Here is a 22,225-nt window from a genome sequence, read left to right on the forward strand (position 1 = left end):
CTCCATCAGTTCACTCCCCAGATGCCTGCAACAGCCAGAGCCATGCCAGGCTGAAGCCAGGAATCAGCTGAATCCGAGTGTCCCCCGGGTGGCAGGAACCCAAGTACTTGAGCTGTCACTGCTGTCTAGCAGGGTGGGTGTTCGCCCCAGAGGCTGACATTGGAAGTGGACCAAGACTCGAACCCAGGCCCTCCAGTGTGGAATGTGGGCATCTCGGGCAGCATCTTAGCTGCAGGGCCAAATGGAAGAGTCAGCAGAACAGCTTCCTGCTCCCCGCCAGGTCACCGCGGAGGTCCCTCCGTGGTCCCTTTCTCTGTGGGTGAATCTTCAGGGTCATAGTGTACGATTGGGTTTCACTTTTTTCTGAGGTCGCCTGTCCCTTGTCTTCTGTGTGTTTCTCCCTAGATGCTTTCCATCTTCCTCCTCATGGCTGTGGTTGGAAGACTCAGGTGGTGGCGCCAGTACAGCCCCACAAACCACAGGGCCCGGGGCACCGGTCAGAGGCGTCATTGCTGAACCCAGCAGTGTCCTCACACTGGGTTCTTGAGCCCCTGGGCAGTCTGTGTGCTGATGGAGACTGCGCACCGACAGCTTCACTGTGCCATCAGAGCTTTGTACAGTGACGCCGCCTTCATTTTTTTTAGAAAAGTACAGTTTGTTGGTTGCGCGATTGTTGATGACTGTGTGTGAACCATAGGCACCCTGGTTCGTACAGGGAACTAGTGTGCTTGGGAGACCAGGCGGAGCGTTCCAGCAAGTGCTGGTGTTCAGGGCAGAAAAGGAGAGGCACGGGGAGCAGGTTGGCCTTGCTGATTGCTGGAAAGTGCATGAATTCACCCTGAAAAGTATCCTGAAGATCCGCCTCTTGGCCTTGGCGCTCAGGCCCTTGGCCAAGTCCAGCGAGTAGACTGACTGAGTAAAGCTCTCCTCATCCCCACCTCGTCAGGAGCAGCAAGGATGACCCCCGTCCACACCTGGCCTGGCGGCTGGAAAGTGACGTGCCGTGTGCGCCAGGGAGGAGCTCCCTTTGGAAGAGGAAGTGGGAGCGTGGATGTGTTTCCGCGCCCTCGCTTCCTTGCCTCCACGTGGTAGAGGTTTCCTGTATTTCTGAGCACGTGGAGGCAGCAGGCAGCCCCTGAGGTTGGTAAACTGAGAGCTCCACTTGAAAGCCCTCAAACCTGGGAGACACTCTGCCTCTTCGAGTGGGTGACAGTGTAAACCGAATGCTTGTTTGGTAATTAACATACCGTTTTCATACACAGACCTTCTCATACAATCAAGAATGACTGAAAATAATGGGAAACAGTTCCTGCTGGAAGACCTGGACTGTATCTCAGCCGAGGATCTGACACCACACCGGCCTGAATTCTGCCCTGGGGTGTATTGGGCTTTGAGAAAGAGGAGCAAAATATTTATCCCTATGGCGACAGAAATCCAAGTGGTTCCTAGAGCTAGTGAAATTCCAGCCAGGTTCTTTTTTAACTTCCTGTGTTGGGACAGCTCCTACTGTCAGTCCAGAGGCCATCTTGACCCACCAGGACTGGCTGGATCTGTTTTTCTTCGTCGACCAGACTTTGGTCATCACGTGACACGCAGTCATTGCTGGCCCACTGGTCTCCTCTCTGCTGGAAGGGGCTTGCTGTGTCCGGTTCCAGCAGCACCCTGCGTTTCGCTAGGAGTCACACTTGTGCTTTCCTGCCTGCAGCCTTCCTGGGCTCCCAGCTTCCACGGTTGAGGACAAGGCGGGGCCCAGGGCCCAGGTGAGGCCGAGTAAGTCGTCCAGGGTCACGTGCCTGGTTATGGAGGCGGCCAAGCTGGGACGCAGGTTCCGGAAGGCCCGCTTCCCCAGGGCACCATGCCTAACCAGGTCAGGTGTTTGATTACCTAATCCATGGCTCTGGATGTTTGAATTTTGATTGCTATCACTGGTTTCTAGGAAAAGGACTCAGACCCAGAGCAGTCACTGAATGACAAGGCTTTTGTTTGACCCCTGGCCCAGGCACAGGTGGTGGTTTGGGGGCCCCTGTTAGCGAACGTGTTCAGCGTTGTGTGCTCACTCGTGCACCCGACACGTGGCCCTGCACTGTGTGGTAGCCTGGGTTTATGTCTTTGAGAGGTGTGGGAGTAAGAGAGGAGGGCAGCTCATACAAAGCCTAGGTCTTTGGCGAGCATGATGGGCCCTTGCTCAGGTGTTTCCGCAGAGCAGGGAGGGTGAGAGCGAGGACAGCATCTGGTATCGCCTCCCCTCACCAGCTGCAGGGCTTGGAGAGTAGCTGACCACCCCTGTGCCTGGGTTTTCTCATCAGTGAAGTGGGTGCCATGTCACGCCCACCTCGGGGGGTAGTGGGGAGGGCTGAAGAAGATGGTGTAGGGCACTCAGACAGGGCCTGGCACTCTGGTGCCTCTGTAATGTGATCCAGAGATCGTGTCCCAGAAGGCACGGATTTCCCATTAATCTCAGGTGGAGACTTGACACTTGGGTGACCACCACCATCCCTGTGTCACCCCTTCATCACCCCAGAGCCTCTGTGTGAGGAAGGCCAAACTGGCATACAGAGTTGTGGGGCTGAAATGGCTCCGGAGTCCCAGAGACAACACCCCTGCCCCGGGGCTGGTGTGAAAAGCAAACCCAGAAGCCTCCTGGAGGAGATGTTGGCTCACTGCCCAGCGGCTGCATTTTTAAAATTCTTGCACTTGGCCTGAAACCTGACACATTCCGCAGCAGATAAGCGACCACGTGCAGGGAGCATCCTGGGCCCTGCTGTCAGGGCAGTGCCTTACCTGGAGGTCAGGTGGAGAATCCTGTCTGATTGCCTCACCACCTTGCTCCAGAGGCTTTCCCTGGGGGGGAATCAGGACCCCCAGCTGTGCTGAAGCTCTGGGCTTGCCACTCCCCCAAGGCTCCAGCAACCTGTGGTTTTTGCCAGGACCTGTCCTGGAGCTGAGCTGCCACAAAGGGCATCTCACCTGAGAGTGGTCTCGTGGCCATGCAGGTGTGTAGGTAGGTGCGTGTTCTGGGAGCCCCGTGGCCCTTGGCGCTCACAGCTTATCTAGCCCTTTATTTTTGGATGGCTTGTGGGGGGGGGGGTGGAGTGGGAGTGGTACTTTCCTTCTTGACCTGCCTTCCCCGGGTCTGTGTCCCAACCAGAGATTTTTCTCCCTCAACCCCTTTCTCAAATCCTCTAACTGGTGCTGTGACCTCTGGAAACCGGGAAAAGAAGCCTGCGCCCCACCCTTCCCCAGGTCTGCAGCGTGGCTGCCACTGTGCACCAGGCCCTGCTCAAGTCCCCGAGCGCTCGAAGCCCTGTCCTGTACCTGGGCAGCTTCCTGACAGGTGATGTCTTCTTGGCCGTCTGCCCAGACGGTGTTGACAGTGTCTGGAAAAGCTTTGCATCAGACATGCCCTGTGGGGAACCAGAGGGGAGTGGACAGGGTGTCCAGGGATGGACAGTGGCAGCCAGCCTCCAGAGGTGGCCCCTGGTCTGGAGCGGTGCCCAATCCCCCAGCTCTCTGGGACCAAAGTGAGCTTTTTTCCCCTCTGTTTTTATGATGATGCGATTGATATAAGGGGCCATTTCACAAAGTTTGTGGGAAAATGGAACTAAAAGTTTATCTTATTTTGGTGTCAAAAATCTTTAAAAACCCATTCCTATTTTTTTCATAGGATGCATTTTCTGTGAACTTGCTGAAGTGACTGGGTACAGTCATGAGTGTTGATTTTGAGTGTAGGCTTGGTTAGGCTTGACCAAGGTTTGTATCCCTGCTGTTGTAGCTGTCTATAGCTGCTGTGACAGTTGCTACAACTTAGTAGCTAAAAGTGACCAAATGTATTATGTCCCAGGTTCGGTGCCAGTCCTACGCAGCCAGCAGGGCTGGGTTCCTCCTGGAGGTGTCCAGACCTTTCTTGGTTTCTGGGGGCCATCTACCCACCTTAGCTCAAGGCCCCATCCTCTGTCTTCAGGTTCAGCCACAGGAGGAGTCGGGTCCCTTGCATGCTGTGCCCCCCATACCTCCCGTTCCACTTTGAAGGACCCTGTGATTACAGGGACCCTTCTGAGCAGTCTGTGCTCGTGGTGGTTTAAGGTCAGGCCATGAGCAGCCCCTGCCGTGTTGGCCACTTTCCCTCCCGTCTGCCTTGTAATGGGACACACAGGTTCTGGGGCTGGACAGGCATGTCTGAGGGCACCAGGGTCTCTTGTACCACTGTGTCTGTGGAACCGAGTCCAGCAGGGTCAGGGAGAGGAGCAGGCCCGTGGCCGGTGGAAGCTGGAGGGCCATGGTCCTGGGTCCCTCAGGGCTCCTCCCTCTCCCTGCGAGGACTGCCTGTTCGGGAGGAGTTGAGTAAACAGGTGTGGGTGCAGGGCTTTGCATTCCCCAAGTCTGCCAGGCACCCAGCAGCAGAGAGGGCAGGTGAACATCCCCACAGCCACAGCTGTGCCCAAGCCCCTCGCTGAGAACCCTTCCCTCAGCCTTGCTTCCCCCCTCGCCCACCCTCAGAGGAGGGCCGTGTCTTGATTCTTCACTTGCATTGCCCTCCCCCTGCTGTGTACGTCCGGCACCCGACAGAGTCTTGGGGTCCCTGGGGAAGGCCAGGCTGCCCTCTGTCGGGGCTGACCCCTGAGCCACACCTGGCTTGGTGCTCTGCGTGTTGGCACCTGGGCATTCCAGCTGCCTTCTCTGGTTCATTCAGGAGTGTGAGGTGGCTGCTGCCTGCAGCCCCTTCCATCTCCTGCAGGGGCATCATGGCCCTAAGGACACAGCAGGTTTTGTGTGATGCTGTGTGGGCCTTGCCTGGGGCCCCGGGACCTCTCAGTGGTCAGTACATGTGGACTGCCTGCTGCTGTGACGGCTCATCCGGCCTCTGTGAGCACCAGGAGGTGCTGTTGCCATGTCCATTTTGTAGATGAGGACGCTCCTGTATCAGAGACTGTCCCTTTCCAAGGTGACACTTGCCAGTAGTAAGTGGTTGAGCTGAAGCTGCAGCCCCAGCGCCTCACAGGCCAGCCTTCAGGGTGGTGGTCTGAGAAACACAAAATAGTGCAGTGGAGGGGGTGGGAGGAGTGGTGGTGCCGAGCACTTGGCCTGCACCCTGGGGGCCCTTTCTCAGCGGTTCAGAGGCTGACGGCTTGGCCGTGGTCCCAGAGTGTTCAGACCAGGCGGTCAGGGGAACTGCTGCCTGTGGACCCCTCTGTAAAGAGCAGTGTCTGTCACTGGGAACACCGGTCAGGTTCCTCCTGTCCATCTGAGCAGCGTAACCAATAGGCCCCTCCTGTCAGCTTGCGCAGTGCTGGGTGCCACACCACAGCCTCCCTGATGGCCCCTTCCCAGCCTCCAGTCCCCACCCTCTCGGATTCTGGTTTTCCAGGCCCAGCCTTGTCTTCTGGACCCAGCTGTGCACTCTGATTTTATCGAGTATGTTCTTGCTAGAGCTGCTTCATCTCTTTTGAGTGAGTGACTGAGGCCTGGCTCAGGTCGTGCACAGTAATCTCCCGGCCACTGCAGGAGCACACGTGGGGCCCCGACTGTGTCCACTGACATCCCTTGGTGACCCAGCTGACCCTCAGGAGGTGTGGCTCGCAGCAGGCTGTCCCGAGCGCTGTCCTGCAGCTGTAGCGAGTAGCCCATCCCTCCCCTCTGGGCTGTGGGTGAGGTGTTGCCTGGCTCGTCTTGGTGGAAAATTTGGTCACCATACTCTGGCAGCTGTGGGTCTCGGGTTCTTCTTCCCCATTTGCCCCATTGTGTTTGTCTGTTAGTCTCATATTTGAGAAACTTCCCAGATGTAATTTCTTTAGGGGTTTACTTCTGTCACACCCACTGAAGAGAAGGCTCTGATCGGGGGAATCTGTTGGGAGGGGCCGTGAAGGTTGGGCTACAGTCGCTCTCCTGTCAAAGAGCCATGGAGGGCTTCTGTCTGTGGGGCCTCCCAGGTGCTTGGGGCAGCTATAAACTGGACAGGAGAGGAGCCTACCTTCCCAGGGCAGCCACACGAAGCACTGGTGAACCAGGGGCCTTCGCTGCTGTGAGGAGAGGCCAGCAGGGCACATGAGGACAAGCAGTTAGCTTAGGGAGCAGCTTTAGGGGTGGCCTCCCTGAAGCAGTGGCCACAGGGCTGAGACCACAAGATAGCACCCCCCCTCTTCCCACGGGAAGAGCCAGAAATGGCCCCGGGAGCAGGCGTTGGCACTAAGTGTCGGTCACTAGGTAGATCAGGATGTGTATTGAGTGCTGTGACTTTTATTCATGGAGCTCCCAGTTTCATGAGCAGAGGGCCTGGGCCCCTCTCTGCTCACGACCCATTGTGTCTCTGTAGCTCACGAAGTGGATCCAGCTCATGTCAGATGCACAAGAAATGGTGGGTGGGTAGATAGGTGGGTGGGTTGATGGGTAAGTTGGTGGATGCATAAATGGATAGGTGGATAGGTGGATGGATGGATAGGTAGATGGTAGATGGTAGGTGGGTGGATGGATGGATGGGTAGGTGGATGGTTGGATGGATAGGTAGGTGGTAGATGGTAGGTGGATGGATGGATGGATAGGTAGGTGGTAGATGGGTAGGTGGATGGATGGATGGATAGGTAGATGGTAGATGGGTAGGTGGGTGGATGGATGGATAGGTAGGTGGTAGATGGGTAGGTGGATGGATGGATAGGTAGGTGATAGATGGTAGGTGGATGGATGGATGGATAGGTAGGTGGTAGATGGTAGGTGGATGGATGGATGGATGGATGGATAGGTAGATGGTAGGTGGATGGATGGATGGATAGGTGATAGGTAGATGGATGGATGGATAGGTAGATGGTAGGTGATAGGTAGATGGATGGATGGATAGGTAGATGGTAGGTGGTAGGTGTTAGGTGGATGGATGGATGGATGGATGGATAGGTGGTAGATGGTAGGTGGATGGATGGATGGATGGATGGATAGGTAGATGGTAGATGGGTAGGTGGATGGATATTAGAAAACTTAAATGAGAATGAAAGGCAGGCAGGGGCAGTAGAGGACCCTCAAGGCTTGAGCTTGGTTCCAGAGCGGGAGTCTCTGAGGACTCAGTGAGACCCGAATGATAAGGCAGGTTGTGGGGGAGGTAGTGCTGGTGTTTGGCAGTGGCTGGAGGGAAGAGGTTGGATCTCGGGAGCACAGGTGGGAAGGACAGCTCCTGTGTTGTATGTAAGAAGGACTGAGACCCAGAGGAACAGCATGACCCAGAAGAGCCTGGTGGACACCCAGAGCAGTGTAAGGCGGGGTAGCTTAGGGGCCCTGGCTGGCAGAGGGCCGGGGACCAAGGCCCACATTGGCGGTCGGAAATGGGGCACCTGAGGACCGCTGAATCAGGCAGTGGAGGTGTGCGGTGGGTAGTCTGGGTGGAGGGCTTTGTTCTGGGACCAAAGCCTTGTCCTGCCTTCTGCAGGGAAGGGCTGTCTTTGCAAAGAGCAGATGTGAAACGGGAGGAGGAGATGCCTCCTGTGGAGCTCTGTTGTACTCTGGAGATGATCACATTATATTTTTATGTAAATAATCCACAACAGCATGTTGTTTGCAAGGGGTGCAAAGCAAACCCTCTTGAGGGAAGTTGAGACACCATATTGTGTTTCCCCATCAACATTGTGTACTGCCGTTTGTGAAGGGTCCAGAAACAAACTCGCATGCAAGAGGCGAGCTCCCTGTTGGTTTTGAGCTGCTCCGTCTCACCATTCCTTACCTGTCCCCTTTGGTCTGATATGCAAACACCCCTTTTCACGAGGATTCTGGGATCCCGCCAGCTCAGGGTCATCCATGCCCACTCTGAGCTCTGTGAGAGCCGTGTAATTGCCTGAACACTTTTCGCCTGACTGTGGATGCATCCTGCCATGCTGTTCCTGAACCCTGCTGGGGCAGATGGCCTATCTGAGTCCCCTCTGTCTGTCCCAGACTTAGCTGGGTGCATAGATGTCCTTGAACAAGTGGCTGGCCCTGTGGCAGTCCCATTTCCGTTGTTGGCAGGGTTGTGGGTCGCGTGTACGGTGTGGCTGGGGGCCAAGTCTGCCCAGCACATGGTGGCCGTGTGTGTGTGGCCACCCGCTCCGTGGGGGACACCTCCAGCATTGGGACCCGGAGATCCGTGGTGTGTGTAGAGCAGCTTTCAGCCATGGTCTGAACATAGGTGTGGGTGGGTTTTGTGCTGGCTGTGTTCTCTTTGTGCTTTGGGGGCCGTGAGTGGGGCTTGTCTGGCCCATTGCTCACCACGCTGAGATTCTCTGGTTTCCTCCCAGCATTCTTTTTTCTGCCGGTTGACTGAAGATAAGAAGTCGGAAAAGTTCTTCAAGGTCTTTTACGACAGGATGAAAGTGGCCCAGCAGGAAATCAAGGCGACTGTGACAGTGAACACCAGTGACCTGGGGAACAAGAAGAAAGACGACGAGGTGGACAGGGATGCCCCATCTCGGAAGAAAGGTGAGCGCTCTTCTGTGGCTTCTAGATGCCCACGCTTCTCCCCAGGCACCACGAAGAGGAATACCTCCCTGGCTATGGTGGGATTCTCACTGAGGCCCTGTGCTGCAGAGCCATGGCATCTTCTTCCAGGCCAAGCTTGAGGGTCCACCCAGAGTCTGGTCCTGTGGCTCCCATTTCGTGTCAGAGGAAGCTGGCCCCTGTCAGGTGACCTCCCTGTACCATGTGAGATATTTGGGAGTTGTCACAGCTTCCTGTCTGTAGTCTCCCTAGAAGTCAAGTCAGCCAAGGCCAAGGGTGTGGCCAGGCCTAAGGGGCTGGAGTGAGAAGGCCAAAAGTGCGTTGATTGACATCTGTGGACCCCACTGGCCCAGTTGGGGACTCGGCTTCTCTGCCATAGCACTAGTGACACCTGGAGGCTGCCTTGTTGCCAGATGTGTCCTGTGCAGCCTCTGTTCCCCAGCCCAGGTTGTTGGCATGCAGTGCAGCTGTGCCCTGGCTGGGGCTGGGGGAGATCACCCCTGGTCCAGAGTGGAGTGACAAGGGTGTCTGCATGCCCTAGGTGCCTGCTGTGAGACACTCCTTACCGTCACCACACTGCATTGCTGAGCCATTTGAGGCTCACAGATGGGATGCACTTGCTCAGGGCCCAAGGGAGCTGGTGTTGGAACCCAGCCAGTCTTCTCTGCTCACCCTCTGACCATGATTAGCTTCTGGGGCTAGTCTGACGATTGGGTGAAATACTGCACACCAAGTTCTGGGTCACGGTGCCGTGGCACTTGGGAAAGGGTTAATCAGTGGTGTTACTGTAACAGTTGTTGTCGTGACGAGCAGGATTTGGAGCCTCACAGGGACTTTGTCTAGGCAGAATTCACCTGTCCCATTGCACAGGTGAGGAAGCTGAGACCCAGAGCCCTAGCGTTGTGAGGATGTCTGGACTTGCGTTCTGGCTTTTCCTGTTAAACAAGTGCAGGCTGAGATCAGTGTTAAAACTTGGAGCCAGGAGTCCGGGCCCGACGCACAGTGTTAGTGCTGTCCAGGGACTGAGGGAGGCCCTAACTTCACAGTGTTAGCCGGCTGGAGGGTCTGTAGTGAGCATGGGGTCTCGGGTTGCTGACCGTCCTGAGGACACAGCTGCACCTGCCATCCCACACTTGCCTTGCAGCCAAGGAGCCCTCAACCCAGATCACGGAGGAGGTGCGGGATCAGCTCCTGGAGGCGTCCGCTGCTACCAGGAAGGCCTTCTCCACGTTCAGGAGAGAGGCTGACCCCGACGACCACTATCAGCCAGGCGAGGGCGCACAGGCCACGGCCGACAAGACCAAGGACGAGCTGGAGATGAGCGCTGTCATCACCATCATGCAGCCCATCCTCCGCTTCCTGCAGCTGCTGTGTGAAAACCACAACCGAGACCTGCAGGTGAGATGGGCGGGGCAATCAGGCCTTCCCCCACCCCCTCCCACTTCCCCTCCTCTTCACCCCTCCCTCCAGTCATTGTCCCACTGTCTCCACAGGGCTAGAGAGGGACCCTGAGTCTCCCCCACCTGCTCTGTGTGCAAGGGGACTTCAGAAAGTTCACAGAAAACTTAATTTAAATATAGGTTCATTTTGGTAAAAAATGCTTTGACGTCCGTGCATAGTTTTTCAGTAATACACATTGCCATGGACTTGATGGAGACCCCTTGTGTATTTGCTTAGTGTGCGTGGGAACGTGTGCACGTGTGTCTGGTGCCCTGCCACAGTTTGGCATCTGGGTTCTCGGATTAAAGTTGGATGGGTGATGAAGGGCTAAGTAAGCAAGTGCATCAGCTAGGTGAGATTGACAAAACCTCGGGCGTGGGGAGTTCTGGTGGCAGCACTCTGCTGCGTTGCAGGTTGTAGCACAACCTGGGGGAGGGGGTGCTGTGCCATGAGGGCTGGGTCAGGGACACCGATGCGCACACGACGACGGACTCAACTCATGACGTCCTTGTTGCTCAGGGCTGTGTGGCTGCTTCCAGTGTGTCATGCAAACAGGTGCTCAGATCTTTGACGGACTGACTGCTCCAGATACCTTGTGCTCATTTTGTTGTTGGTTCTGGGTGACAGCCGTGGCCCAGTGTCATCAGGCAGGTAGATGGTCTCGACCAGCGAGGGGTGTGGTGGGGCCGGGAGGCAGACAGGCCTTGGGAGCGATAGTGGCAACGTCAGTCTCGGAGGGTCCTTCCTCTTCTGCTCCTCCCCTGAGTGTTCCTCCCCCACCCTAGTGTGCGCAGGCCCGACCAGCCATCTTCCCATGGGAGGTGCAGCAAGCTAGACGTGCCTGGGGAGCCCTCTGGCTCCTTGGCCACTAGGAAGAGTCGCACGGTCCATCTCCCACTTCAGCCTGGACCCAATGATGGCTGTTAAGTGCAGGGACTTAGGTTAAGTTGTGGGGGAAAGGGATGTTTATTTGATGATGTGTTGGGTGTTCAACTCAGTTGCCAGTTACAGGTACTTTAATTGTGCCAAGAATATAGGAGTGTGTCCTTTTTACAAAGGTTTCAGTGAGGCCGGCGCCATGGCTCAATAGGCTAATCCTCTGCCTTGCGGCACCAGCACACCGGGTTCTAGTCCCGGTCGGGGCGCCGGATTCTATCCTGGTTGCCCCTCTTCCAGGCCAGCTCTCTGCTATGGCCCGGGAAGGCAATGGAGGATGGCCCAAGCGCTTGGGCCCTGTACCCCATGGGAGACCAGGAGAAGCGCCTGGCTCCTGCCTTAGGATCAGTACAGTGCGCCAGCCACAGTGCAGCGGCCATTGGAGGGTGAACCAACGGCAAAGGAAGACCTTTCTCTCTGTCTCTCTCTCTCACTGTCCACTCTGCCTGTCAAAAAAAAAAAAAAAAAAAAAAAGAAAGAAAGAAAGAAAAAAAAGGTTTCAGTGAAAGCAAGTTTTCAATGACAAGAGCTTCTTTGCACAGAGAGCTGTGCTGCTCTGGCCTGCCAGTCCTCTTCTGTGCCTTTGGATGGGAGTGTTTGATGGACACTCGTGTGTTCTTTGCCTTTTTCTTTACTTGGCCCTGGAGCAGGTTATGTTGGTGCACAGGAATGGATGCGGTGTTTGCCGTCGGTGCTCTTAATGCTGGCGGCTCCCGTGCCTAGTGCACTGCTGAGGGGCCTTTCGGCTGATTCCTGTCCCCACCGTTGCACGGTGAACAGTGAGCTCCAGCACACGCTCTGTGAGTGGATGCAAGTGTTTCCTAGCAGTGGGATGACCAGGTCCAGGTGACACATGCCACTTTCTACCATGACTGTATCCCTTGTGGAACAGTGCGATGAAGAATGACCATGGTCCTCAAGTTATGTTTATGAAATGCATGAAGTTTGTATACCTGAAATAAAAGGTTTTGGGGGGAAAAAGAAAAAGAATATTGTGGTAAATTGTTGCTTGTTTTTAAGAATTGATGCTGGAATCTGACAAAAACCTGTTCACTGCAGTTCGCTGTTTTGTGAGGCATTGAGCCTGGCTCTCCTTGCTTTGTTGAGGAAGTGCCTTGCTCCTGCACCCCCATTGGCATCCTCAGTACCTGGAAGACACATCCTTGGAGATGCACGCACAAGCACACACTCACACACTACTCTTGCCCCTCACTTTAGTGGTGGAAACAGGTTCCCCCCATGCCCTGGGCTGTCGCCAGCCTGTTACACCCTTTGCAGGAGAACTGTCTCCAGCTCACCGTCCAGACCACACAGTCGTCTCTTTAGCATGGTCTCTACCCTTGGCAGTGTCACATGCCTCTGAACTTAACCCCTGAAGGGAGAGCAGTACGCAGGAGCGGGGGCAGGGGTAAGGAGTGAGTGGAGAAACGCAAGCTCCAGAAGTGTCTTGGTGTCTGGGGTCAGTCCTGAAGGAGGCGCTGCTTCCCCTGAAAAGCAGCTGGAGACCCCCTGGAGAGCAGGCCAGGATGCTGATGCCATGCCGCAGCCCAAGGCCTCGGGTTGGTGACACTGGAGGGCCGTGCTGCACCAGCTACGTGGGGACTGCCAGCACAGTAGAGTGAGTGACTTTGTCCTCCTTCCCTGTCTGTCTTCCCCACCTGGGCACTGTCCACCTGCAGAACTTCCTCCGTTGCCAGAGCAACAAGACCAACTACAATCTGGTGTGTGAGACGCTGCAGTTCCTGGACTGCATCTGCGGAAGCACAACGGGAGGTCTGGGTCTCCTCGGCCTGTACATCAACGAGAAGAACGTGGCCCTCATCAACCAGACCCTGGAGAGTCTGACCGAGTACTGCCAGGGGCCGTGCCACGAGAACCAGGTACTCACACGTGGGAAGAAGAAGGGTGGTGTTTCGGGAATGTCGTTGGCAGAGACTGCTTCAGAGGCCACGTGGTCTCTGTCCGTCAGGAGTCAGTGGAACCAGGGGCCTCTGTCCAGCAGTCGAGAAGGTGCTTGGCATGCCGAGACTTCAGGGGTCAGCCTCGGTTTCTGCGTGGCCTGCACTGGTTTGGTTTGGTTTGGTTTGGTTTGGTTTAATGTAGTTTCATTGTCCTCCAGTAACTGGCCTGTTGCGGGGGCGATAAGGTGGGAGCCAAGTAAGAACCTGGAGACTGATCTCTTAAATGCTAGAAAAGATTGAAGAACTGGCTGCCTGAGAGGGCTTGAACCTAGCAGAGGAGAAAAACGAGCCACTGCCCACGAGGCTACTGGCAGTCACAGGGGAACACTGAGCTGAGATCTGAGTGCCCGGGTCCAGGGAGAGAAAGCCCAGGTAGCTTTGAGGGCGGCTCTCGAGGGGTGCCGTGGCTCCTCACTCAGGCGTCTCTGTTCTTGAGCAGGCATGGCTGAGTCAGGGAGTCGGAGACTGAGTCTTGGCATTGGTGTTAGTAGGGATTTTGACTCCAGATGTGGCTCCTTCCTGGCTGGAGAGGGCTGGGCAAGGCTTGAAGTGGTCAGACTTGACCCAGTGGGCAGAGGCCAGGGCAGGTGGAGCTGCTGTGGTCCTTGGGGAGCTGGGACCTTCGCTGGGGGAACAGTGGTGGTGAGGACGAAGGCCCCAGTACTCCAGATCCTGCTGGCTCTCGTCTGTAGCTGTGCTTTCTCTCTGTGTCCCTGATGAAGCGCGTGGTGTCAGCCTGATGCAGATGGAAAGAAGCAACAACACAGAACTAGGGCGGGCTTGGGAGAAAGGCTTTATTTGACGTGTAAGTGAATTGCCTTATTTCCTCAGGTTTGCATTTCTGCCCGACAGGCCTGCTCAGAGGAGTGGGCTGGAGTGGACGGTGCTACGAGGAGGAGCCCTGCGTGGGGGGAGCGATTAACTTTGATACTGTGTGCATTCACAGGAAACTGGCAAAAGTACCAAACATGAAAAATGAGTGCTGAGGGGAGAATGGAACACGCTTTTAGAGGGGGCTGCCCAGAACCTGGTGTACACCATGACCCCGTGTTCCCTTAAGAACAAAGGCCAGCAGCCCGCGCCCTGTGGATTAGACACGACCATTTGATCAGTTCCAGTGCATGGGGACTTTCCTGCTATTTACTGTTAATTCTGAAACCAGAGATCTTCATCTGTCTTATTTTTACCACTTTCTCACGGAAAATCTGCAGCTCCCCCTGAGACGTGACTGGGAGCGGCGAGCCTGGTGTTGAAATCGCACCGCAGCCTGCTGATCTTTGACGTGTGATTTACGACCGTGTCTGTCACTCTCTGTGTTTGTCAGAACTGCATCGCCACCCATGAGTCCAATGGCATCGACATCATCACCGCCCTCATCCTCAACGACATCAACCCTCTGGGGAAGAAGAGGATGGACCTGGTGCTGGAGCTGAAGGCAAGTAGCAGGCAGAGCAAGACTGCGCGTGTGGCAGTGCTCACCTCTGCGTTTTGCCCCCAGCGCATGCCATGGCCAGTGTTGTGAAACAGAACAGCAGAGGTGGTGTCTGTCCAGCAAAATGCGTGGTCCCAGTGCGAGTCTTTCCCTCCCAAACAAGGGTCCTGTGAGACGGTCAGGTCGCGTGGAACAAAGTCGCATTGCCCAGGCTGGGGAACAGCTGCAGACAGTGTCCAGCAGCTGGAAGCCACGGGCAGAGAAGCAGTAGAATCTCCTTTCCATCTGAGCCACCTGAGAAAGGGGCAGTTAGTGGACTGGACCAGCAAGCCTCTGTAGAGGAAGCGTGTTTGCACTGGATCAGGCCAGCGCTAGTTCTCCCCTGTCACTAACTGAGCAGACGGGCCAGTCGGTCGAGTGAGTTTAACACAAGATGTCCGCTGACAGAGAACGTGCTACAGGCCCTCCTAGTTTTCTGTACTTGTGTTCAATGGTAGATGCTTGATAAGGAAGCACCAGAAGTGGTCTCACTCCCTGATGAATCCCACAGTGGTTTGCAGGTGGTAAGAGTGGTGACCCAGGGGCGTCAGCCTCCCAGGTGTGCGGGAAGCCGATTCGCCGTTCCTGGCAGTGACAGATTACCTGTGCCCAAGAATCCCCCTCTGTCGAGGGCTTCCGTAGGCTCTCTAAGAATCCAAAGACTGTGTTCTGAGAATTGAACTCGCAGCCCAGGCTGATATCTCAAGGACATTTCCAAAGGAGACAGCCTTACTGAACATAGGTCTTGTGTAACCATCCCCGCACGGGACGTTTGCAGTGTGGCCCCGTCACGCCTGTGCATGGTGTGAAAGAGCCTAGACCTGCAGAGTCTCCTGGCAAAGCCACTCTGTATGCATTGCATTGAGGGCCTCTGAGGGAAGAAAGACCTTTAGGGGAGGTGGTGACCCAGGTCCCGAGGGCATACCACTCACTGGTTTTTATGTTAGTATTTAACGCTGGAGGTCCAAACTCAGGTGATTGGAGAGTGGTTCAAATGGGGTTTTTGTTAATGTCTCTTTTTCATTTATTTGAAAGGGAGAGTTAAAGAATGGGCGAGATCTTCCATCTGTTGGTTCACTCCCCAAATGGCTGCAACAGCTGAGGCTGTGCCAAGCTCAAACCAGGAGCCCAGAGCTTCTTCCGGGTGCTTTCCCAGGCACATTAGCAGGGAGATGGATCAGAAGTGGAGCAGCCAGGACTCGATCAGGCAACCATATGAGATGGCAGCAGCACGAGCTGCAGCTTAAGCTGCTGACCAGCAACGCCAGCCCCAAGATGGGATTTTGTGTTTCACTATTTTTTTAAAAGATTTTATTTATTTGAGAGGTAGAGTTACAGAGAGAGGGAGAGACAGAGAAAAAGGTCTTCCATTCACTGGTTCATTCCCAAATGGCCTTGATGGCCAGAGCTGGACTGAGCAGGAGCTGGGCTGTACTTCCAGGTGTTCTACCTGGGTGCAGTAGCCCAAGCACTTGGACCATCTTCTGCTTTCCCGGGCTACAGCAGAGAGCTTGATAGGAAGAGGAACACCCAGGATGTGAACCAGTGCCCATATGGGATACCAGCACCACAGGTAGAAGCTTAGCCTACTGAGCCATAGCGCCAGTCCAGTGTTTCTCAATTTTTAACTCCTTTTGGCAAGTTTTGGTTTAACTCGACTTGATCACAGTTTATATGCCTGACTGACATTGATCAGAGTACCTGGTGAGCCTGAGGCCGGTTGAGAATGGCTTGGGTACCTGCATCCGTGTTTCGGTGCCCTTCTGCAGTAATCTCTGGGTTGTGGCAGAGGTGTCTGCCCTGTGATGGGCAGCTCCCTGACCCAACTGCTGTGACCAGGCTTAGGGAGGGAGGGGAAGATTCCAGCAAGGAAAAAAATAGCACCAGCTTTTGAGTGCTGCACAGAAAGACATAGACATTATTGTAGCCCAGGACTCAGCGAGGTCAAGCCGAGAAGTCCAGGGTGTGCATACGTGGCTGTTTCAAATGTCGTGAGAAATGATGGCTTGGCAGGCGTCCCTGCCGGGGGACTCATGAGTTAACTACCCCCAGCTGTGCCCTCACAGCGGCTGTAGGAGGTGAGAGTGCAGAGCTGTGGGTTATGACCAGGAGGAATTGCCTCCAGCGCGTGTGTCCTCAGCCTGCAAGGCCAAGTGGCCGTGTGTGACCACACCCACCAGAAGACATTGTGGGTTGGTACAACAGGGTCATCATGGGGTCATCGTCATGGCACCCTCCAGATCCTGGGCTCCACAACCCGACTGAACCAACCGTGTATCAGAAATACTTGGGAAGGAAATGGTTTCTGTGCTGGACCTGTGCAGACTTCTTTTCTTGTCGCTATTCCCAAACAGTGCACTTCGACAACTGATTACATAGCATTAAGTCTTCCAGAGAGTTATGGGAGGCTGTGGGCAGTGACTGCGGGCAGCTGCTAAGCAGATACCAAGGGGTGAGGGGCCCCGCACGGCGCCTGTTCTTCCGTCTGACTCCTGCCAGGGCTTACTGTGGCTCACAGCACGGCGTAATGCTTAGGCCTCTGCAGATGATGCACACATGCGTCCTGGTCAGAAGCGCCTGATTCTCTGGGTGCAGAAAGCTTTTGATGGGCTTGGCCCGTGGCTGATGTCCCCGGGTGTCTGGCCAGGACGTGGGCTGTGTTCACCAGGCCAGTGCATTGATCAGCATCAGCTGTCCGTTCCACTCCTCCATGTGCTTTCCCTTTGCTTTTCCGATTAGAACAATGCTTCCAAGCTGCTCCTGGCCATCATGGAGAGCAGGCATGACAGCGAGAACGCCGAGAGGATCCTTTACAACATGCGGCCCAAGGAGCTGGTGAGTAGAGGGATCCCCGGTGGCGGCCCCACGCGGGCTCCCAGCTGCAGGTCTGCTGCCTTGAGCTGCCTGAAAGGGTCCCCATGTCAGAAGTGTAATGAGAGCGTTGACTCAGGCCTTGCCAGGGAGAGAAGGGCAGGACAGCGTGGAGCTGTTGTCCAGCACAAGACCACAAATGCAGCTCCCCTCCCGCATGGTCCCCCGTCTGGGAGCCCAGCAGACCCCGGTTCACGTCCACAGTTCTGCCCCTTTTGGCTGTGTTGCTTTGGGCAGATACTGGCCCCTGTGAACCATCATAGACAGATGGTGAGCTCCCCGGTCCAGACGAGAAGCGTGTGCAGCCCTTAGAGCCATGCCCAGTGTGTGTGCGACCTGCAGCAGAGGAGGCTCCTCCATTCTTGCCCAGTCGTGGCTGGGTTTCTGCTGTTGCTGGGAGGACTTGGCTCTGTGCCAGCAGTCTGGGCACCGGAAGCACGTGCGTTGGAGGCTGGTGTGTGTTCTCTTGATTTGGGGAGTCATTTGTAGAGAAAGCCTGATCTCATGTGTTCTTAAGGGGTGACATTCACAGTCAGTGGCAGTGCTGTCAGCTATGAGATCAGCCACTCTCAGCGACAGGGCCACCAGGCGAAGGCAGAGCCCTCTGCAGCTCCCCTCTCCCCTCGGCAATAAACCGTAAACCGTCACTGACAGACTGAAGTGAGGGCAGTAAAGCGTGATTGCCTCCTGGTGACCTGAGTCTGCACTTGGGGCTGGGCTAAAGTCCTTTTATGAATCACTTTAAATAACGTGAACAGCAGCCTGGACTTTGATCCCCGAGGTCAGGGCAGGTGTACAGGCGGTGCTGGGCGTCCTCACCAAGGTTATGTAACTGCCTGCATACTGGGTGGCCCAGTCAGTGGGGCTGTGGTTCTCGAGTGTGGACAGAGGAACATTGCAGGGGCCTGTGTCTGGATTCCAGGAGTGAGAACAAGCCCCTGCTCTCCTGCCTTGGGTGTAGGGCAGCCAGCAGCTGACAGTCTGGCCAGACCCAGCTCCCAGGGTGCCCTCTGGGTCAGACACGATCTCTTTGGCTCACTGGAAGAGTCAAAGCTACCTGGAACAGATGTGGCTGAGAAGTTCTGGTACCAGAATACATGTGTGAACAGGTGTATGTGCCTGTGTGCAGGCCTCCATGTGTGTGCCCTGGCCCCACCTCCTGTTCTGGAGGATCCTGGCAGGGAAAGGCCGGCAAGTGAAGCCCTGTCTGCACACCTGTTTCCAGGGCCGTCGCTGTGTCAGCACAGGCGTGCGTGGTGTGGTCTGCAATGACAAGAAGTCACTGCACGTCACGGCCTTGTGCAAAGGCAGGAGGCCCGAGTGCCTCCCCGATCATCAGAGAGGACTCATTTCTAGTCCAACATAGAGGGCAAAGGTACTTTCTTCTTCTTGGAGCAGTCAAATCTGAATGGTTCCTTTGATAAGCACTGGCCATGCTGTGGGGCACTGCACTTGGTGCTAGGGCAGGGTTCGGGTGTGACAGTCTCCGCCCCTCTCTCAGGGCTGCAGTGAGTGGCAGGAGGTCAGAACAGGAGGTGAGCCACAGGCCTGGCTGCTCAGGGCAAAGCCATGTCTGTGTGGGATGAGGAGCCAGGCTCAAACCCCAGCTCTGTTGCTGTGACTTCAGGTGTGTCCTTGTGTCCCTCTGTGTCCTCATCCCTGAAAGGTGGGCGTTGTCTGAGGCGTGTGTTAAGGTGTGGCTAAGCACGGGCTTCTCACTGGAGAGCTGCCTGGTACTGCTCTCGCTCAGGCTGCTGTTGCTTGTAGTGTAGGCCTTGGGGCCCAGGGGGAAGTCTGGAAGCAGAAAATAGTTTGCCCAGCTGTTCCTAACAGCTAAGCAGTTTCTTATTGGTCTTCCCTGAGATGGCCAGAGTTGGAAGTGGGGTGAGTGGGTGGAAGCAAAGGCAGAGACAGGAAAAGGCCGGCTTCCGGCCTACTTTGGTGTCATGTTTTTTTGAAGACACTTTTTCAGCCAATGCTCCCTTCTAACGTACAAGGTATGAGCCGGCCCCAGGAAGTCTGTTGGTCCAGGCAGAGCAGACGGGGTTCTGTCATGCTGTTGGGGAGGCGAGGCTGATGGGTACTTACTGCCCGCAGCAGTGTTGGGCAGGATTCTGAGCCAGCAGGAAAGGAGGGAGGAGATGTGCCCCAGCTGAAGGTGCCGTCCGTTTGGGTCTCCTCAAGTCAGGAATATGGTCTGGGCCCTTCCCGCAGGTGGAGGTGATCAAGAAGGCCTACATGCAAGGCGAAGTGGAATTTGAAGACGGCGAGAATGGCGAGGATGGGGCCGCCTCCCCAAGAAATGTGGGGCACAACATCTACATCCTGGCTCATCAGGTGCAGCCCCACCCCCACCCAGACATCCCCCCCACACACACACACACGCAGTGCCTGCCCTCCATAGTAGTAGTAGTAGGTGCTGTCCCACCCCCACGCTGACACCCCCTCAACACACGCACACGCACACACACACACACACGGTGCCTGCCTGCTGTGCAGAGTGGGGTGCAGCATCTTCATTGTGTCTGTGCTGTCAGCAGCCTTGCCTGAGCGCTGTCCTGTGCTCTGAGAGGGGCTCCCGGGAGCTCCTGGCAGCAAGACCCAGCGTGCTGAGTCCCAGGACTTCTCCACCCCTCGCCGAGACGGGGTCACAGCCTTGGAAATCCCCGTGCTCGTTAAAGGCACCCGCTGTGGAGCTGTGACCCTCCGACCCTTCGTGCCTTTGTCTGGAGACATTGAAGGGAGTCTCAGGCTCCTCGTGAATGTGGGTGAAACGTAGGGACTTGCTCCTGCGCCGCCTGTCGTTTGCCGTGTGGCAGAGATGGCGAGGCCCTCTGTCGTGCCATGGCACTCTGGTGCTCTGTTGCATCACTCTCTTCCCCGGTGCTGGCGTTTTGAAGGTACTTCTTTTTGGAGGCCAGTGTGCCTTGAGCTTTTTGGGCAGGTGGGCAGGTGTAACCTGCTAGTGGCTTGGGCTCCTGTCCGTTTGCCTTCTTGAACCTGGGGAGAGGAGTGAGGTCTGTGATGACCATCAGTGTTGGTGGGCCCCTGCTGCGCATGCTGGCTGAAGGACCTATACCACCTCCCTGGCAGCAGCCCTCAGAGTGGGTGTCTGCGCATTGCAGCAGAGGTTCTGTGGGGCTGCACAGAGAGCCCCATCTCCCGCCTGTGTGACTGAGGAAATGGAAGGGAGGCAGGACCTCAGCGGGCCTGAGCTTCCCCCTCCCCACCCCAGGCTCCCTAAGTAGCCCATGTGCGCAGTACCCTTGAACGGCAGGTTGCAAGCCTCCTGGGCCTGTGCTGTTAGAGAGGAGTGTGCGTTCTGCTGTGGAGAGGCCTTGACCGCTGTGACCCTGCCCTTGTGTTGCAGTTGGCGCGACACAACAAGGAGCTGCAGAGCATGCTGAAGCCTGGCGGCCAGGTGGACGGGGATGAAGCGCTGGAGTTTTACGCCAAGCACACGGCACAGATAGAGGTGAAGGCAGAGCTGGCTCTGAGTGCGGGTCTGCGTTGAGGCCTTTGGGGTGTCCAGTGCCGGGGCTGGTACATTTGCATTAGTTTGTATGAGAGGTAGAAATGTGAGCGATGACCCCATGCCCCATGTGAAGTGCTGGTGGGTAGGGAGGGGTAAGGCCAGAGAGTGAGTGGGCGGCGTGGTGGGAGAGGCCGGCAGGGGCCCTGGCTGTGGGAGCAGCACAGTGTCCAGAAAAGAGCTGCTCAGACCTGGGGAGTAACGGGAATGCCCTGAGTGAGGGGGGCTGCTGGAGCAAGGCCCGGGGGCAGGGGTCCCTGAAGAAGAAGGAGAGCTGTGGGAAGGCAGAGGGGAGGCGAGTAGCCCAGAGCCCGAGGGAGCTGCCTCCCCTCCCCCTCCCCCGCCCTCCCAGAGGTCTAGAATTCACAAGGAGCAGCAGGGAGCTCCTGGGGAGTGCTGTGATCACACCCGTATTTTAAACAAAATGAATAAATGTGGGGCTCAGAAAGGCTGGATCGTTGTCTCCTTGTCGGTGTGGAGCTGGCATGCTGATTCTGTCCGTCTGACCCCGGAACCTGGGCACATTTTGCATCACCTGCGTCGGCACTTGGCAAGTCTCGAAGGTCCTGTCCAGGCTGCAGGCTGTAAGGGCGATGTGCCGTATTTTGGTAATGAGGACATGCACAAATGTAATCTTGGTCCTTCAGACTCGGAAGGACTGACACACTCCCCTGGACAGTGTGAAATGTTCAGTATGGAGCTATTTCCAAAGTCTGCTCTCAGCCCGTGTCTCAGGTCCTTGGACAGAGTTCCTCACTTCAGCGGCTGTCAGCCCTGACAGTACATGTGAGCAATTGTTCTGTTGTCAGCCATGCCAGGGTGTGGGAGAAGCTGTACTGGTCTGTGTGAGGAGACGGTCCCATGGCTTATTGTCGCCTGGAAGCCGGGCCCAGGGGCCGGCTGTGTGCCCAGGAGGCCGTAAAGAGCAGCGTGAGGTGCCTGGGGGCAGTACATCGGGGAGACATGGAGGATTGGTGGTCATTGTGCTGAGCTGCTGGGCTCCCAGGAGAAGGCTGCAGCTCGGCCAGGCTGAGGCAGGGGTGAGGAACCTTTCTTCTGCCAGGGGCCATTTGGATATGTGTAACTGCTCCGGAGTGACTGCATTTCGAGTCCCTCCTGCGGTTGCCTTGGCAGGACCGGACCGCATGACTTCATGGGCCCTCCACGGAGGCTAGAACCCGCTGGAGCGTGCGGGCCTCGTGCCCACCTGCCTCGTGCGTATCCATGTCATGTCCCCTCAGCAGGAGCGGTCTGATAACTCCGGCCAGGCTTGGGAGCCCTTCATCTAAAGTCCACGCCCCTCAGGCCTTCTGGAGCCCGGGCTGTGGGAGCCTGTGGCACCTCTGGGACAGCCTCCCGCAGTGGGACCCGTCAGCTCTGGGTGCTTCGGGGAGCAGGGATGTCAGGAGAGCAAGCATCAGCTGGTCTGTCAGCCTGGGCCTCAGCTGCTTTCCTGACTGTGGGGAGGGAGGTCAGTGAGAGACCCTCCACGGTGCTGTGGCTGCAGCCCTCCTGAGGTCCCTGTGACCAGCACAGGCTGCCCGAGTTAGAGCAGGTGGACCAGCC

The 22,225-nt window shown here is 56.2% G+C and overlaps 1 protein-coding gene across 1 annotated transcript in view; it reads left to right on the forward strand.

Annotated features, from left to right (window-relative positions):
- Nucleotides 1–22,225, forward strand: part of ITPR1 (inositol 1,4,5-trisphosphate receptor type 1) — a 296,007-nt gene that overhangs the window by 228,766 nt on the left and 45,016 nt on the right. The window contains exons 42-48 of the mRNA XM_062200352.1: nt 8,250–8,430; nt 9,593–9,840; nt 12,498–12,704; nt 14,110–14,220; nt 16,996–17,091; nt 19,342–19,464; nt 20,498–20,602. Of these exons, the coding sequence (XP_062056336.1) occupies nt 8,250–8,430; nt 9,593–9,840; nt 12,498–12,704; nt 14,110–14,220; nt 16,996–17,091; nt 19,342–19,464; nt 20,498–20,602 (1,071 nt within the window). The remainder of the gene's footprint in view (nt 1–8,249; nt 8,431–9,592; nt 9,841–12,497; nt 12,705–14,109; nt 14,221–16,995; nt 17,092–19,341; nt 19,465–20,497; nt 20,603–22,225) is intronic.

The sequence above is a fragment of the Lepus europaeus genome, chromosome 9 (assembly GCF_033115175.1).
Source record: "Lepus europaeus isolate LE1 chromosome 9, mLepTim1.pri, whole genome shotgun sequence".
Taxonomy (NCBI): domain Eukaryota; kingdom Metazoa; phylum Chordata; class Mammalia; order Lagomorpha; family Leporidae; genus Lepus; species Lepus europaeus.